At 44.9% G+C, this 17,524-nt stretch overlaps 1 protein-coding gene across 15 annotated transcripts in view; it reads left to right on the forward strand.

Moving 5' to 3' along the window:
* The window catches only part of LOC112235584 (tensin), a 249,505-nt gene that overhangs the window by 65,149 nt on the left and 166,832 nt on the right, over window positions 1-17,524 (forward strand). Inside the window, exon 1 of one of the 15 annotated variants that reach the window (XM_042323792.1) lies at window positions 1,170-1,913. The exons of the other annotated variants lie outside the window; for them this stretch is intronic. Coding sequence (XP_042179726.1) covers window positions 1,818-1,913 — 96 coding nt within the window. The 5' untranslated portion in view covers window positions 1,170-1,817. Of the gene's footprint in view, window positions 1-1,169; window positions 1,914-17,524 lie in introns of those variants that run through there. 15 annotated transcript variants of the gene reach the window in all.

The raw sequence follows: 17,524 nt of genomic DNA on the forward strand, positions 1-17,524 counted from the left end.
CTCCCCTCTGCTCCCTTGCTCTCTCTCTCTCCCTCGACCCAATTCTCCACACACACTACAATCATCTTACCCTGTGCCTGCCCTGTAACGGCTTTTCACCGTGACGGCTGTTTGTGTGTGTGTGTGCCCACCATTTGTCTGCTATGTATTCTCTCTCTCTCTCTCTCTCTCTCTCTCTATGTTTGTGCACTACCTTCCTCTTCCCTTCTTCATCTTCTCTTATTACTCACTAATCATCTCTTTCATTCTCTCCCTTGTCCTCTCTCTCTTACACACACATTCTGCCTTCTGATTGCTCTCTCTTTCTCTTGCTCTCTCTCTCTCTCTCTCTCTCTCTCTCTCTCTCTCTCTCTCTCTCTCTCTCTCTCTCTCTCTCTCTCTCTCTTTCTCTCTGTCTCTCTCCCTCTCTCTTTCTCTTGCTCTCTCTCTCTCTCTCTCTCTCTCTCTCTGTCTCTCTCTTTCTCTCTCAGTCTCTCTCTCTCTCTCTCTCTCTCTCTCTCTCTCTGTCTCTCTCTTTCTCTCTCTTTCTCTCTCTTTCTCTCTCTCTCTCTCTCTCTCTCTCTCTCTCTCTCTCTCTCTCTCTCTCTCTCTCTGTCTCTCTCTCTCTCTCTCTCTCTGTCTCTCTCTTTCTCTCTCAGTCTCTCTCTCTCTCGCTCTGTCTATCTCTCAATTCAATTCAATTCAATTCAATTTGCTTTATTGGCATAACGTAACAATGTACATATTGCTAAAGCTTACTTTGGAGATTTACAATATTAACATCATTAATAATAATAATCAATACTGTCAACGGGACAACAGTAACTACAACAACCAAGTCTCTCTCTCTCTCTCTCTCTCAATCTCTCGCTTTCTTAACCACACGCACATGCTACCTCCCCCTCCATGATTCTTTATCACTGTTATTGTGTCTCTCTCTTAACCTCACACACAAACCAATGCACGCAAGCACACACGCATACACTAACCTCCACAAAACACATTCTCTCTCTCTATCTCTCCCTCTTATTTCTCCCGCTTTTTGTCTCTCTCCATACCGTTCTGTACCCAATCCTCCCTCCCTTCCACCTCTCCTGTCTTTTACTCCTCCCTCTCCCTCCCTCGCTCCCCCTCCTCCCTCTCCGGGCTGGCTGAGTAAGTGCTGCAGCATCCTCACAGCGGAGTGTGTATGTGAGAGGAGTGTGTGAGTGGTTAGCATCGGGGATCTTGAACCAGAGGGGTTCCGTGTGAAGAGAAGGGCTCTTCTGTGCGTGTGCTTGCCGTGTGTGTGTGTGTGAGTGTGTGCGTTATCTCGATCTATGCGTGCAAGCAAGTGAGCGTGTGTGTGACGACGCTGTCCTCGTTCTGCACCGACCGGACCCTCTCTCGCTCATCTCATCATGCAGCCGGCTGTGCTCATCTCACCGCTGTGACGACTGAGTGTCTAGACCAGGCTCTGGAGACTGAGAGAGAGAGGCAGGCAGAGAGACCGACACACAGACAGACAGGTGGACAGACAGATGGACTGTTGGTGGCATGTGATGCTTTGATTCCTAGTGGAATAGAAGGGTCTCCTCTGCATGGGACACTGTTGTAAGCCCTCATTAAGTTAACGAATTGGAGACAGACAGACAGATAGACAGCTCTCCGGTCGACTCGAAGGACCACCTCTCTTTCTGGGGTTAGGGATGCACTGCTTCTGGGTGGACTAGGAGAAAGGTCTCCTCTCTTTCTTCCCCTCTCCTCCTCCTCTCCTGTCTTCCACGAGAGAGCACTCAGTGAGGATCTGATCCTGGAGTGTAGAGAGAGACAGAGGGCCTGACGGGACGCGAGGCAGCATGGCTCGTCTCAACTGGTGCCTGGCCGCTGTCATCAGCTGGGGCAAGTTCCTCTTTTCCTGCTTCTTCCCCCTACGGGGGGCCAAGAAAGACAAGGTAAGCCCGCACAATGAGGGAGACTGGGAGGGGGTCGGAGAGGGGGTTGGAGAGGGGGACTGGGAGGGGTCGGGGAGGGGGACTTGGAGGGGGTTGGAAAGGGGGAGGAGATGGAACAAGTACAATGGAATCATGGAACCACATTTTTTATTTTATTATTTACACTTTACTTCGTCTGGTTCTTCATTTATTGCTTTTCATTGAGATCAGAACCTGCTTACCAGAGAGATACCTGGTGAGATGAGAAGAGTAGGAGTCTAAAAGGTGTCGTAGTTTCTTGTCCGTGTTTGTGCACCAGTATAATGGTCTTGGCGCTACACTGGCTTGAACATTGAGTAATATCTGTGTCAGCTAGATAACCAGCTGGTGCGCCAGCACTACAGATTGGTTTAGCACAATTTCACACAGCACGGCTGCTGGTGTGTGGACTACACTACAGGTTGAGGAACAGCTAGTGGATGTTGCCCCTTAGCTCTGATTCAAGGTCAGTGTTGCTCTTCACCACCAATGGTGAAGATTAGGATGGAGATAGAGAGGAACTGATCCTAGATTAGTGCTTAGGGGCAACTCACCCTTGGATCTGGAGAAATGGGGTGCTTGTTTCAGATGTTACTTTGCTACCATACCTGAGTGTCCCGATTCATAGTGTCACCTTGTACGACTGCAGAACAGAGCAGAACAAGGTTGGCATCTGCATTCAAGGTTTGCGTTGGCTAAAATAAAAATCGCTCCACCGTTGGCGTTTTACCAGCCATGTCATTTTACCATTCGTTGCTTTTCGGGTCGGTATTTGTTCTTTATGGTTCGCTGGTTTTTCTAGTTCCGTAGTGGTTCGTATCTTGCAGGCGAATGTTTGGCGACAAAGGATGAACGTATTTCCCTGACTGATGCCGAATCTTTAGAGGTGCGGTGTGTTGCTGGTTTCAGTCTTATTAGTTTGAATTGGACTGTGGTAAAACAATGTCTCTGAGTGTCAGAAACACTGCACCACTCTTCTCTCTACCCCTTTCTCTCTCTCTCTCTCTCTCTCTCTCTCTCTCTCTCTCTCTCTCTCTCTCTCTCTCTCTCTCTCTCTCTCTCTCTCTCTCTCTTTGTTATAGAGGATAATCAATCATATGGTACAAGTCCCGTACGTCCAAACACAGTCTTCCCTTACACACGATAGAATATGTGTGTTCATAGGTGTGCATATGTTTGTGCGTGTGTGCGAGTGTGTGTGAGCGAGTGTGTGTGTGTGCAAGTGTGTGTGTGCAAGTGTGTGTGTGCGTTTGCGTGCGTGCGTACGCGCGTGTGTGTGTGTGCGTGTGTGCGCGTTTGTGTGCGTGCGTGCGTGTGTGTGTGTGTGTGTGTGTGTGTGTGTGTGTGTGTGTGTGGGAACCTGAAGTGATCTTCTGATGACTAGTGACGGGATCTTTTTCATAAGTGTTGTCTTCTGTCTCTCATCTTGTTCCCACCAGTGTTTCAGTGGGTAAAAGGCGGCTTTCAATGGCGGCTGGTGAACCGCAGGGCTTGTTATGTTTTGGTAACACAAGCAGTTTTACGCATGAGCTGAACCAGCAGTCTTTTCTGCTCTGTCTTCCCCAGTCGTTAGCGTATCTGCTGTATTGTATGTGCGCCAGTAGGGTTAGGAGAGCTTTTGGTGGCAGAGTCAGTTTTTTTTAATGTCGTAGCTCTTCATCCAGTCCTGCGTCCCATATTTTTTGATGAACTTTCTGTTTCATTCAGTTGCCTTCATTTCTGTTCACAAATGAGCTATTACGATGTAACCGTCAAGATTACTCATCCTGAACTGCTTTGTCCGAATTTCTTTTCGGAATCATATTTTTCTTCAGACCTTGAAATGGAATGACCTCATAATAAGAGCAGTACATCGATGTGGAATTAGTAGTACACTATGTAGGGAATAGGGTGCCATTTGGGACAAAGCATTAGTGTGAGTGGCTCTCCTCTCCAGCAGGTCAGGCTTGCCTCCCTGTATGAGCCCTGAGCACCTCCCCTGCAGCAGCTTGTTTTGTTCAGTAAGCCCTGGTGATGGGTAGGAGAGTTGGAGGAATAGAGGAATGGAGAAATAGAGGAATAGAGGAATAGAGGAATGGAGGAATGGAGGAATAGAGGAATAGAGGAATAGAGGAATAGAGGAATGGAGGAATAGAGGAAAGGAGGAATGGAGGAATAGTGGAATAGAGGAATAGAGGAATGGAGGAATGGAGGAATGGAGGAATAGAGGAATAGAGGAATAGAGGAATGGAGGAATAGAGGAATGAAGGAAAAGAGGAATGGAGGAATAGAGGAATGGAGGAATAGAGGAATAGAGGAAAAGAGGAATGGAGGAATGGAGGAATGGAGGAAAAGAGGAATAGAGGAATGAAGGAAAAGAGGAATGGAGGAATGGAGGAATGGAGGAATAGAGGAAAAGAGGAATAGAGGAATGAAGGAAAAGAGGAATGGAGGAATGGAGGAATGGAGGAATGGAGGAATGGAGGAATAGAGGAAAAGAGGAATAGAGGAATGAAGGAAAAGAGGAATGGAGGAATGGAGGAATGGAGGAATAGAGGAATAGAGGAATGAAGGAAAAGAGGAATGGAGGAATGGAGGAATGGAGGAATGGAGGAATAGAGGAAAAGAGGAATAGAGGAATGAAGGAAAAGAGGAATGGAGGAATGGAGGAATGGAGGAATAGAGGAATAGAGGAATGGAGGAATAGAGGAATGAAGGAAAAGAGGAATGGAGGAATGGAGGAATAGAGGAATGAAGGAAAAGAGGAATGGAGGAATAGAGGAATGGAGGAATGGAGGAATAGAGGAATTGAGGAATGGAGGAATAGAGGAATGGAGGAATGAAGGAAAAGAGTAATGGAGGAATAGAGGAATTGAGGAATGGAGGAATAGAGGAATGGAGGAATAGAGGAATGGAGAGATTGAGGATGGAGCTCTCGGGGTAACGTTTAGTCTCCTGCCTGCCTGTAGAGTACTGCTTTCTTCCCCGTGCACCCCCCTCCTCGCCCTGTACCCCCCGTGCACCGCCCTCCTCGCCCTGTACCCCCTCCCCTAGCTGTACCACCCTCCCCCTCCTCCCCTTGTACCCACCTCCCCCATAGCTGTACCCCACCCTCCCCCTGTGCCCCCTCCTCCCTAGCTGTAACCCCCCTGCCGCAGCTCCTTATCTCTATGTCCCCGCTCCCTCCTAACCCCCCCCCCACACACACACACACACACACACACACATAGACAATCCAGTGGTTCTCAACCAAATCGTACATATATCCTGCCTCCCTATTCCTACATCATCTATAACTGTCTATCAAGCTCCACCCTAATACCTTACCCCTGTACTTACTGTACCTTCTAACCCTCAAGTCACATGATACCCACCTCCCTAATATAGTCTACATCCGTCTGGTTTATATCAACAAGTAACACCCTGCCCCTTTCTGTTCCCCCATGTGAATATGACTTTTTATATATCCACTTCTCCTTCTACCCCGATATACTGTGTAGTCCCCAGTCCCTGTAGCCCCTAGTCCCTATAGTCCCCAGTCCTTATAGCCTACAGTCCCTATAGCTCCCAGTCCCTATAACCCCCAGTCCCTATAGCCCCCAGTCCCTATAGCCCATAACCCCTATAGCCCCCAGTCCCTATAGGCCATAGTCCCTATAGCCCCCAGTCCCTATAGTCCCCAGTCCCTGTAGCCCCCAGTCCCTATAGCCCCCAGTCCCTATAGCCCATAACCCCTATAGCCCCAGTCCCTATAGCCCCCAGTCCCTATAGCCCATAGTCCCTATAGCCCCCAGTCCCTATAGCCCCCAGTCCCTATAGCCCATAACCCCTATAGCCCCCAGTCCCTATAGCCCATAGTCCCTATAGCCCCCAGTCCCTATAGCCCCCAGTCCCTATAGCCCATAACCCCTATAGCCCCCAGTCCCTATAGCCCATAACCCCTATAGCCCCCAGTCCCTATAGCCCATAACCCTTATAGCCCCCCCAGTCTCTATTGCCTGTAGCCCCTATAGCCCCCAGTCCCTATAGCCCCCAGTCGCTATAGCACCCAGTCCATATAGCTCCCAGTCCCTATAGCCCCCAGTCTCTATAGCCCCCACTCCCTATAGCCCCTTAGCCCATAGTCCCTATAGCCCCCAGTCCCTATAGCCCTTAGCCCATAGTGCCTATAGCCTATAGGCCCTATTCCAATGTAAAAGGCTACACCAGTAACTGTTACAATGTAAAAGGCTACATCAGTAACTGTTCCAATGCTACATCAGTAACTGTTCCAATGCTACATCAGTAACTGTTCCAATGCTACATCAGTAACTGTTCCAATGCTACATCAGTAACTGTTCCAATGCTACACCAGTAACTGTTCCAATGTAAAAGGCTACATCAGTAACTGTTCCAATGCTACATCAGTAACTGTTCCAATGCTACATCAGTAACTGTTCCAATGCTACATCAGTAACTGTACCAATGCTGCATCAGTAACTGTACCAATGCTACATCAGTAAATGTTCCAATGCTACATCAGTAACTGTACCAATGCTACATCAGTAACTGTACCAATGCTACATCAGTAACTGTACCAATGCTACATCAGTAACTGTACCAATGCTACATCAGTAACTGTACCAATGCTACATCAGTAACTGTTCCAATGCTACATCAGTAACTGTACCAATGCTACATCAGTAACTGTACCAATGCTACATCAGTAACTGTTCCAATGCTACATCAGTAACTGTTCCAATGCTACATCAGTAACTGTACCAATGCTACATCAGTAACTGTTCCAATGCTACATCAGTAACTGTTCCAATGCTACATCAGTAACTGTCCCATGCTACATCAGTAACTGTATCAATGCTACATCAGTAACTGTACCAATGCTACATCAGTAACTGTTCCAATGCTACATCAGTAACTGTACCAATGCTACATCAGTAACTGTATCAATGCTACATCAGTAAGTGTACCAATGCTACATCAGTAACTGTACCAATGCTACATCAGTAACTGTTCCAATGCAATGTAACTGTACCATCAGTAACTGTACCAATGCTACATCAGTAACTGTACCAATGCTACATCAGTAACTGTACCAATGCTACATCAGTAACTGTTCCAATGCTACATCAGTAACTGTACCAATGCTACATCAGTAACTGTATCAATGCTACATCAGTAAGTGTACCAATGCTACATCAGTAACTGTACCAATGCTACATCAGTAACTGTTCCAATGCTACATCAGTAACTGTTCCAATGCTACATCAGTAACTGTACCAATGCTACATCAGTAACTGTATCAATGCTACATCAGTAAGTGTACCAATGCTACATCAGTAAGTGTACCAATGCTACATCAGTAACTGTTCCAATGCTACATCAGTAACTGTATCAATGCTACATCAGTAAGTGTACCAATGCTACATCAGTAAGTGTACCAATGCTACATCAGTAACTGTACCAATGCTACATCAGTAACTGTTCCAATGCTACATCAGTAACTGTACCAATGCTACATCAGTAACTGTATCAATGCTACATCAGTAAGTGTACCAATGCTACATCAGTAACTGTACCAATGCTACATCAGTAACTGTACCAATGCTACATCAGTACCAAACATCAGTAACTGTACCAATGCTACATCAGTACCAATGCTACATCAGTAACTGTATCAATGCTACATCAGTAACTACCAATGCTACATCAATAACTGTTCCAATGCTACATCAGTAACTGTATCCAATGCTACATCAGTAACTGTTCCAATGCTACATCAGTAACTGTATCAATGCTACATCAGTAACTGTTCCAATGCTACATCAATAACTGTTCCAATGCTACATCAGTAACTGTACCAATGCTACATCAGTAACTGTTCCAATGCTACATCAGTAACTGTACCAATGCTACATCAGTAAGTGTACCAATGCTACATCAGTAACTGTACCAATGCTACATCAGTAACTGTACCAATGCTACATCAGTAAGTGTACCAATGCTACATCAGTAACTGTACCAATGCTACATCAATAACTGTTCCAATGCTACATCAGTAACTGTACCAATGCTACATCAGTAACTGTACCAATGCTACATCAGTAACTGTACCAATGCTACATCAGTAACTGTACCAATGCTACATGTCTTACAACAGAAAAAAATATATAGTTACATTACAGCTCTGGATAAGAGCGTCTGCTAAATGACTAAAATGTAAATGTTAAGGAAATGGAACATATCTTAACATGACACTACAGTTGTTGTTGCGTTCGGCGTTGGCTGTTAGTTTCAATCTCTCTGTCTCCACTTTCCCTCCTCTGTTTGTCTCCTTCAATTCTTATGGAGATGGAGAAGTTTGGGGACAGGCTCAATGCAGAATGCTGCTTCTTCCCTACACTGTCCCTGGTTTCCTTCCTACTGCAAGCAGTTTATCAGCCACCTCACCTCCACCCACCTATCCTCTCTCAGGACCCCACTCTGGGGAGCCACTGTATACTCCTGCAGGGTTTCATTCCAACACAGCAATAGGCCTAGTAGTGCGGGAGCAAAACCCTGCACACCCAGTAGCTTTTGCAAAATGTGTAATGTGTAGAAAATCATGAAAATAGGTTGAACAACAAGATGTTGACGTCTGTGACGTGGCGTTGTTGGATGTAGAGTGGGAGTGGAACAGTATGGCGTCGACTCCACTCCCATCCAAGGCCCTCATAAAGGTGTTCTGTAGTCATGGCAACACTGCTCATACTAGTACCAGACAGTTGATTCTACTATGGAGGAGATGGGATGTGTGTGTACGTGTGTTTCCGTGTACTGTGTAGTAAGATTTATTTCTGCATGTCGGTATAGGCATGTGTTAATCCTGCATTGGCTCTCCTTTCCTCTCCTCCGCCCCTGCTCTTCTCTCTTTCTCTCCCGCTCTCCTCTCTCTCCTCTGTACGATCCAAGCACTCCTCTCCACTCATTTAACTAATGTCCCCCAGGGTCGTAAATTCACCAAAGGCAAAAAACACAGGCAGCTAAAGGAGAAAAGGGTGATGGGGAACCTGTCAGATGAGTAGGAGCCTTTTCTTCAAGGACCAGCTTGCCCAATGAATACATATCGGCTCCTCATACATTCCTGCTTATTTATCACACGCTGTAGATCTCTCAGCAGTAATGTTCGTTTTGCATTGTGTGAGCTGGATGATATCTGGCCAGGGATTTGCAGACTCGTCCCTTATGGCGAATGAATGCGTGGTAGCAGAATAATGGATGTTTTGTTGTTCCTGCGTTAAAGCGGTAATGTGATGGAATCTCCAGCCGAGGGAGATGAGACTGCAGCACCACTGTAGCTGGAGCTGTGGTTCAGCCTTCACTCTACTCCCAGGAGGACAAAGTCTAAATCCCACATGGCACCCTATTCCCTATGTAGTGAACCACTTTTAATGGTCTCTGGTCGAAAGTAGTGCGCTATATAGGGAATAGGGTGCCATGTGGGACACAGGAAAATACTTATGTCTGTCCGAAATAACACCTTATTCCCTTATAGTGCACAACTTTTGACCAGGGCCCATAGGTCTGCCATGGGGTCAGGGTTGGTGTCACGTGTGCTCCCTCTCCGGCCTCTAGGTCACCAGGCTGCTCGTTATGGCGCACACCTGTCAACATCGGGACTCCATCACCTCCCTGATTACCTTCCCTATATGTCACTCCCTTTGATTCCAGTGTCATGTCGGTGCGTTGTTTGTGTTTCTTGTTTTGTATTTAGTTGCGTTTATTTATTAAAACTCACTTCCTGAACTTGCTTCCTGACTCTCAGCTCACACTACAGTTGGGCCTACCCTTACATGCTGAGGGTCACTCTGAAAGGAAATTGTTTTTGAATTCTTTGTTGGTCTGTGTAATCTGAGGGAATATGTGTCTCTAATATGGTCATACATTTGGCAGGAGGTTAGGAAGTGCAGCTCTGTTTCCTCCTCATTTTGTGGGCGGTAACCTGTTTTCTCTTGAGAACTAAGTCTGCCTACCGCGGCCTTTCTCAATAGCAAGGCTATGCTCACTGAATCTGTATATAGTCAAAGCTTTCCTTAAGATTGGATCAGTCACAGTGGTCAGGTATTCTGCCAGTGGTCAGGTATTCTGCCACTGTGTACTCTCTTCAAATAGCATTCCAATGTGTTCTCTCTCTCTCTCTCTCTCTCTCTCTCTCTCTTTCTTTCTCTCTCTCTCTCTCTCTCTCTCTCTCTCTCTCTCTCTCTCTCTTTCTTTCTTTCTCTCTCTCTCTCTCTCTCTCTCTCTCTCTCTCTCTCTCTCGTCGGAGTGCATGCTGGGAGTGAGTCGTCAAGCAGGAGTGATTGTGAGAGCGAATGGAATTTCTTTTCACTCTATTGGGTTTTGGTATGTATATATATATATATATATATAGATTAGTTTAGTTGTTTTAAGGGTATATTGTTTAACTATCACTAAGCACGTATAGGGGTGATGGGATCTTTGAGGTTGGTTTTTCGCGAGGGCACAACCAGCGGGTGGGGCTGGTTGCAATGGCCACTCGCGGAAATGTAGAGTGAAAAACTTATTCGGAGGCATGGAGTAATGATTCCTGCTGCAGCCGGGTGTTCAGTGGAAGAATGTAGCTTGGCTGTGGGTGCTATCATTGGGTATGATAGCATCAAATCAGCCTCAAGGATGAATAGCGCTGTAGTGATATTCTTAGATTCAATTGAAAAGGTGAATAAGATAGTTGAGAGGGGTGTTGTGTTGAGGGAGACACAGACGCCGGTATTTCCGCTTATGAATCCGGCGAAGAAAGTTATACTTTCTAACGTGCCACCATTTGTTAGAGATTAAGTGTTGGAGCGAGAGTTATCTCGCCATGGTCAAATAGTATCTACAATAAAGAAGGTTCTTTTTGGATGCAAATCTCCGTTGTTGAAACATGTCGTGTCTCATAGGAGACAAGTGCATATGATTTTAAAAAAGGACGGAGATTAACTGAATTTAGCGTTCAGTTTTAAGATTGATGGATTTGATTATGTCTTCTATGCATCTACTGAATCAATGAAATGCTTTGGCTGTGGAAGAGAGAGGCATTTGGTGCGTAGTTGTCCCGAGAATGAGCGCGCTGAGCCTGGTAGTAGCTCTAGTGCTGGTGCAACTAACGCACCACCGCGAAGGGATGAACATGCTAAGGGTGCAGGGGAAGAGAGAAGGTGGGCAGAAAAGTTGGAGAGGAAGGCATTGTGGATACGGGGGCAATTGTGGTAGATCAGAACAAAGAGGGAGGGGAAACAGTAGGTGAGATTGCGACTACCGTCGCTGAGGTGGTGCTGGAAAATGAAATTGGAAGTCAAGAAGAGATTGAAATAATGGAAAAGGATGCGGATGTTTACAAAATACCGAGGATTAAAAGGAAGAATTTAAGGGGTGGTGAAGGGTCTAATTCTAAGATAAAGTTAGAGATTGATAAATCAGTTGAAGATGAACAAGGTGTAGAGATGGTGGAGTTTTCTTCTGGGGAGGATAGCGAGAGTGAGTCATCTGACGCGTCACAACAATATAGTGAGATAAATGGGGTGGAAGGGAGGTATGGGATCGAGAAGATACATCAATTTCTGAAGTTGACAAAAGGGAAGAAATATAAATCAAATCAAATGCAGGATTACAGGATGCAGGATATGCAGGATTACAATGTGATTACAATGTAACTGATTTTTTCCCTGAACGTGAATTGTTTATTGAATCAGCAAAGTTTCTGATGTCAAAAATTACAGGGGGAGGTTTGAAAAGCCCTGAAATTGCTAGACTCAAGAAAGTGGTCACGAGAGTGATAAGTGATGTAAATTCTAAAGAAAATGAAAGAGTTCAGTTGCAGTTTTAACTCTGTAAAGAGATGTGGTGGCTGTATCTTCCTCTGTATTTTTTTTTCATCCATGAGCAGTTTTAAGATTTCTTCTTTAAACGTAAATGGGGCAAGAGATGTTAAAAAAGAGCCATGGTGTATGAGTTAATTAGGGAAAGGGAAGTGACATACATTTTCTACAAGAAACGCATAGTAATTTGGAAAATGAAGTTATGTGGCAACAGGAGTGGGGGGGGGGACAGTGGTGTGTAGTCATAAAAACTCTAAAAGTGGGGGTGTGGTTATCTTGTTCTCAAAAGGGTTTTTGCCTTTGTCATATGAGGTTGAAGAGGTAGTTGAGGGGAGGTTATTAAAAGTTAGAGCAAGGTATGAAAACATCACTATGTGTCTGATAAATGTATATGCCCCAGTGGTGACAGTTGAGAGGGTGTGTTTTTTAGAGACATTATCAAATACCATTGAGAAATGTAACAAAGAAGATTATTTATTTATTGCTGGGGATTTTAACTGCACAGTTAGCGATTTAGATAGAAATCACCAAGAACCTCATATAGCCTCAAGGACTTTTTTAAAACGCCTCATTGTAACACATGAACTGTGTGATATTTGGTGTAGTCAACATGGAGGAACAAGGCAGTACACCTGGGCGCATGTGAGAGAGAACATCATCTCTATGGCCAGGTTAGATAGGTTTTATGTTTTTGAGCATCAATCTCAGGTCTGTAAATCAAGTGTGATAACCCCAGTGGGATTTTCTGATCATTGTTTAATAACAGAGGTGGTGTTCATTAACGATGTAAAACCCAAAAGCGCATACTGGCATTTTAATATAACTTTATTGAGTGATGCTCACTTCAGGAACTGTTTCAGTTTTTTCTGGGAGAGGTGGAGGTCTCAAAAGGCCAGTTTTGTATCCCTTCAACAGTGGTGGGATATAGGGAAAATCCAGATTCAACAATTTTGTAACCAATACACGAGGAATGTCACCAAGGATATTACCAGATCAATGAAAGCCCTAGAGTTTGAAATAGTGGAACTCATGACGTTGGTTGAGACCACAGGAGATCGAGGCCATACTCAGGCCCTCAAGAGGAGAAAAGCTGCATTGGCAAACCTGCTGGGTATCAGAGCACAGGGGGCATTGGTGAGAAGTAAGTTTCAGGGAATATCTGAAATGGATGCCTCATCTAAATTTTTCTTTGGTTTAGAGAAAAAGAATGGACAAAGAAAAATTATTCATTGTCTCAAATCAGCTGTTGGACAAGAGCTCACTAGCCCTAGTGAAATTAGAAAGAGGGCAGTAGAGTTCTATGCTGAGCTCTACAAGTGTGAGTACAAAGAGGACAAAACAGTGACACAGCAGTTCTTTGATGGGCTCCCAAAGGTGGCTGCAGAAGCTCAGGTTGAGCTTGAGCAACCATTGTCTTTGCAGGATTTATACACTGCATTAAAAGGCATAGAAAATGGAAGGGCACCAGGCATTGATGGGCTTCCCGTTTACTTTTTTAAGTCTTTTTGAGCTATGTTGGGAGAGGATTGGTTAGAAGTAGTTTATGATAGTTTAACCGGAGGGTTACTACCAATAAGCTGCAGAAGGGCTGTCCTCACCCTACTGCCCAAAAAGGGTGACCCGAGGGAGGTGAAGAACTGGAGGCCGGTGGCTTTATTGTGCACTGATTATAAGATATTGTCAAAGGCTTTGTCCAACAGGCTGAGGGAGGTGATGGGGCAAATCATACATACGGATCAGTCCTACTGTGTTCCTGGCAGGCAGATAGGGGATAACATTTCTCTGATTCGTGATTTTTTGGACGTCTCTAGGGCTATTGGGTTGGATGCTGGTCTAATTTCAATTGATCAGGAAAAGGCATTTGACCGAGTTGAACATCAATATTTAGGGCACACGTTTGAGGCGTTTGGGTTCAGCTCTGGTTTTATTGCCATGATAAAGGGGATATATGGTGACATTGACAGTGTATTGAAAGTTAACGGTGGTTTGAGTGCTCCTTTTAAAGTGTGTAGAGGTATTAGGCAGGGATGTTCTTTGTCGGGAATGTTATATGCCATTGCTATAGAGCCACTACTAAAAAGCATTAGAAGTCGCATTGCAGGGGTGTACTTTTCAGAGGATATTCCTCCTATTCGTCTCTCAGCCTATGCTGATGATGTAGTTGTGTTAGTGAAAAATCAAGTGGAGGTGGATAGCTTGAGTCTAATGGTTGATCGTTTTAGGGGAATATCCTCTGCAAAGGTAAATTGGGAAAAGAGTTCTGCTTTACAGATTGGAGAATGGTCTGGAGGGATCATGGCTTTGCCAGGAGGGCTAGAATGGTGTAAGGGAGGTTTTAAGTATCTTGGAGTGTACCTAGGAGATGAGAGGACTATGGGAAAAAATTGGAGTGGGGTGGTTGAAATGGTGGAAGGGAGGATGAGGAGATGGCGTTGGTTACTATCTCGTATGTCATATAGGGGGCGCACTATTATAGTTAACAATGTGATTGCCTCTGCACTGTGGCATCGGTTGTCAGTTTTAGAGCCACCATCTGGCCTTCTGGCTAAGATACAGGCAATTATTGTGGATTTCTTTTGGGATAAATATCACTGGGTTCCACAAAGTGTTTTGTATTTGTCAAAAGAGGAGGGGGGACAAGGTCTTGTACATCTTGCTAGTAGGGCTGCTGCTTTCCGGTTTCAGTTTATTCAAAGGTTGCTTTATGGACCGGAAAATGTGGTGTGGAGAGGGGTGGCAGGTCTTGTATTACAGCGGGTTGGAGGATTAGGTTTAAAGAAGGCTTTATTTCTGGTTGATAATAGCCAGATTTCTAGGGAGGGAGTACCTCCGTTTTACAGAGGCCTTCTCAGAGTGTGGAGCATAATGAAGGTGTCCAGACGAACTTCAGCGGAGTCAGTGCATTGGCTGTTGGAGGAACCTCTGGTGTATGGGGCAAGACTGGATTGTACAACTGCAGCTGTTCCACATTTCACCAAGATTCTGGTGAAGGGGAAAATCATCACCTTAAAACAGTTAATGGCCGTGGCTGGGCCCGCCTTAATGGATGGAAGACGGGTGGCAGAACATTTGGGGATGAGGTCGGAAAGGATTGTCGGACAAATGCTGGGGAGCTGCAGGAAGGCTCTGTCAGCGGAAGAATGGGGTATGCTTAGTAGCCACAAGAAGAAGGTACAAGATGAAGACGTCTCATTTCCAAGACTAGGGATTACACCAAATATCCCAGAGTCAGAAAGAAAGGCGTTATTGCTGGATTTGAGAGGGTTGGAGGAGGTGGGTTTGGATGAGGTGAATGGGAAGGACTTGTATAGGGGGTGTGTCAAGGTGTTGAATAAAGATAAATTGAAAAATAGAAAAGACACTCCATGGAGGGTAAAATTGGGCATTGATGATAGGGTAAAGCCAGCATGGAGGGCACTGTACAAGCCACCGTTACAAAAGGGTACTGGTGATATGCAATGGAGGGTTTTACATGGCATCATTGCAGTTAATGCTTTTGTATCTGTTATTAACTCAGATTTTAGAGATGGATGTCCTTTTTGTAATATAAGAGAAACCATTTTTCACTGTTTTATGGAGTGTGAGAGGATAAAACCTCTATTGGAAATGCTGGAATCTTTGTTTAAAGCTGTAGGGGAGTTTTTCAATAACACTGTTTTTATTTTGGGGTTTCAATATAGTAAACAACAGAAAAGAAAATGTCAAATGTTAAATTTTATTTTGGGACAAGCTAAGATGTCAATTTTTCTGAGTAGGAAACATAAGATAGAAACGGGATATGGGCAGGATGTAAGATGTGTTTTTAAAGGATTAGTGAAAGCAAGAATAAAAGTAGATTTTGAGTTCTTTTCAGCTGTAAAAGATCTCCTATTATTTGAGGAGAAGTGGGCCTACGAAGGAGCGCTTTGTTTTGTAGAGGAGGGGAAATTATTTTTTGCTGATGAAATAAGTTGATTGCATATGTTATGTATTTATTTTTTGTTTAGGAATTACAAAATTTATGTTAACAATTGAGTAAAAAATAAAGGTTTTATAAAAACTCAAAAACTCTCTCTCTCTGTCCCAGAAGGAGAAGAAAAGGCTTTACCCTGTGTGTGTGTGACTTGGTGTGTGTGTGTGTCTCTTTGGCTTTATAATCTATATTGATTTGACAGAGCCAGGACAAAGCCACCTAGAGAGAGAGAGACATACATGGACTAAGTCTTTCCCTCACAAGCAATAGCTAAAGTGTGTGTGTTTGTGTGTCAAATCAAATCAAACAAATGTTTATTTGTCACATACACATGGTTAGCAGATGTTAATGCGAGTGTAGCGAAATGCTTGTGCTTCTAGTTCCGACAATGCAGTAATAACCAACAAGTAATCTAGCTAACAATTCCAAAACTACTACCTTATAGACACAAGTGTAAGGGGATAAAGAATATGTACATAAATATATATGAATGAGTGATGGTACAGAGCGGCATAGGCAAGATACAGTAGATGGTATTGAGTGCAGTATATACATATGAGATGAGTATGTAAACAAAGTGGCATAGTTAAAGTGGCTAGTGATACATGTATTACATAAAGATGCAGTAGATGATATAGAGTACAGTATATACATATACATATGAGATGAATAATGTAGGGTATGTAAACATTATATTAGGTAGCATTGTTTAAAGTGGCTAGTGATATATTTTACATAATTTCCCATCAATTCCCATTATTAAAGTGGCTGGAGTTGAGTCAGTGTGTTGGCAGCAGCCACTCAATGTTAGTGGTGACTGTTTAACAGTCTGATGGCCTTGAGATAGAAGCTGTTTTCAGTCTCTCGGTCCCAGCTTTGATGCACCTGTACTGACCTCGCCTTCTGGATGATAGCGGGGTGAACAGGCAGTGGCTCGGGTGGTTGTTGTCCTTGATGATCTTTATGGCCTTCCTGTGACATCGGGTGGTGTAGGTGTCCTGGAGGGCAGGTAGTTTGCCCCGGTGATGCGTTGTGCAGACCTCACTACCCTCTGGAGAGCCTTACGGTTGTGGGCGGAGCAGTTGCCGTACCAGGCGGTGATACAGCCCGACAGGATGCTCTCGATTGTGCATCTGTAGAAGTTTGTGAGTGCTTTTGGTGACAAGCCGAATTTCTTCAGCCTCCTGAGGTTGAAGAGGCGCTGCTGCGCCTTCTTCACGATGCTGTCTGTGTGGATGGACCAATTCAGTTTGTCTGTGATGTGTACACCGAGGAACTTAAAACTTACTACCCTCTCCACCACTGTTCCATCAATGTGGATAGGGGGGTGTTCCCTCTGCTGTTTCCTGAAGTCCACAATCATCTCCTTAGTTTTGTTGACGTTGAGTGTGAGGTTATTTTCCTGACACCACACTCCGAGGGCCCTCACCTCCTCCCTGTGGGCCGTCTCGTCGTTGTTGGTAATCAAGCCTACCACTGTTATGTCGTCCGCAAACTTGATGATTGAGTTGGAGGCGTGCGTGGCCACGCAGTCGTGGGTGAACAGGGAGTACAGGAGAGGGCTCAGAACACACCCTTGTGGGGCCCCAGTGTTGAGGATCAGCGGGGTGGAAATGTTGTTGCCTACCCTCACCACCTGGGGGCGTCCCGTCAGGAAGTCCAGTACCCAGTTGCACAGGGCGGGGTCGAGACCCAGGGTCTCGAGCTTGATGACGAACTTGGAGGGCACTATGGTGTTAAATGCCGAGCTGTAGTCGATGAACAGCATTCTCACATAGGTATTCCTCTTGTCCAGATGGGTTAGGGCA

This window comes from Oncorhynchus tshawytscha, linkage group LG07, assembly GCF_018296145.1.
Source record: "Oncorhynchus tshawytscha isolate Ot180627B linkage group LG07, Otsh_v2.0, whole genome shotgun sequence".
Lineage (NCBI taxonomy): Eukaryota > Metazoa > Chordata > Actinopteri > Salmoniformes > Salmonidae > Oncorhynchus > Oncorhynchus tshawytscha.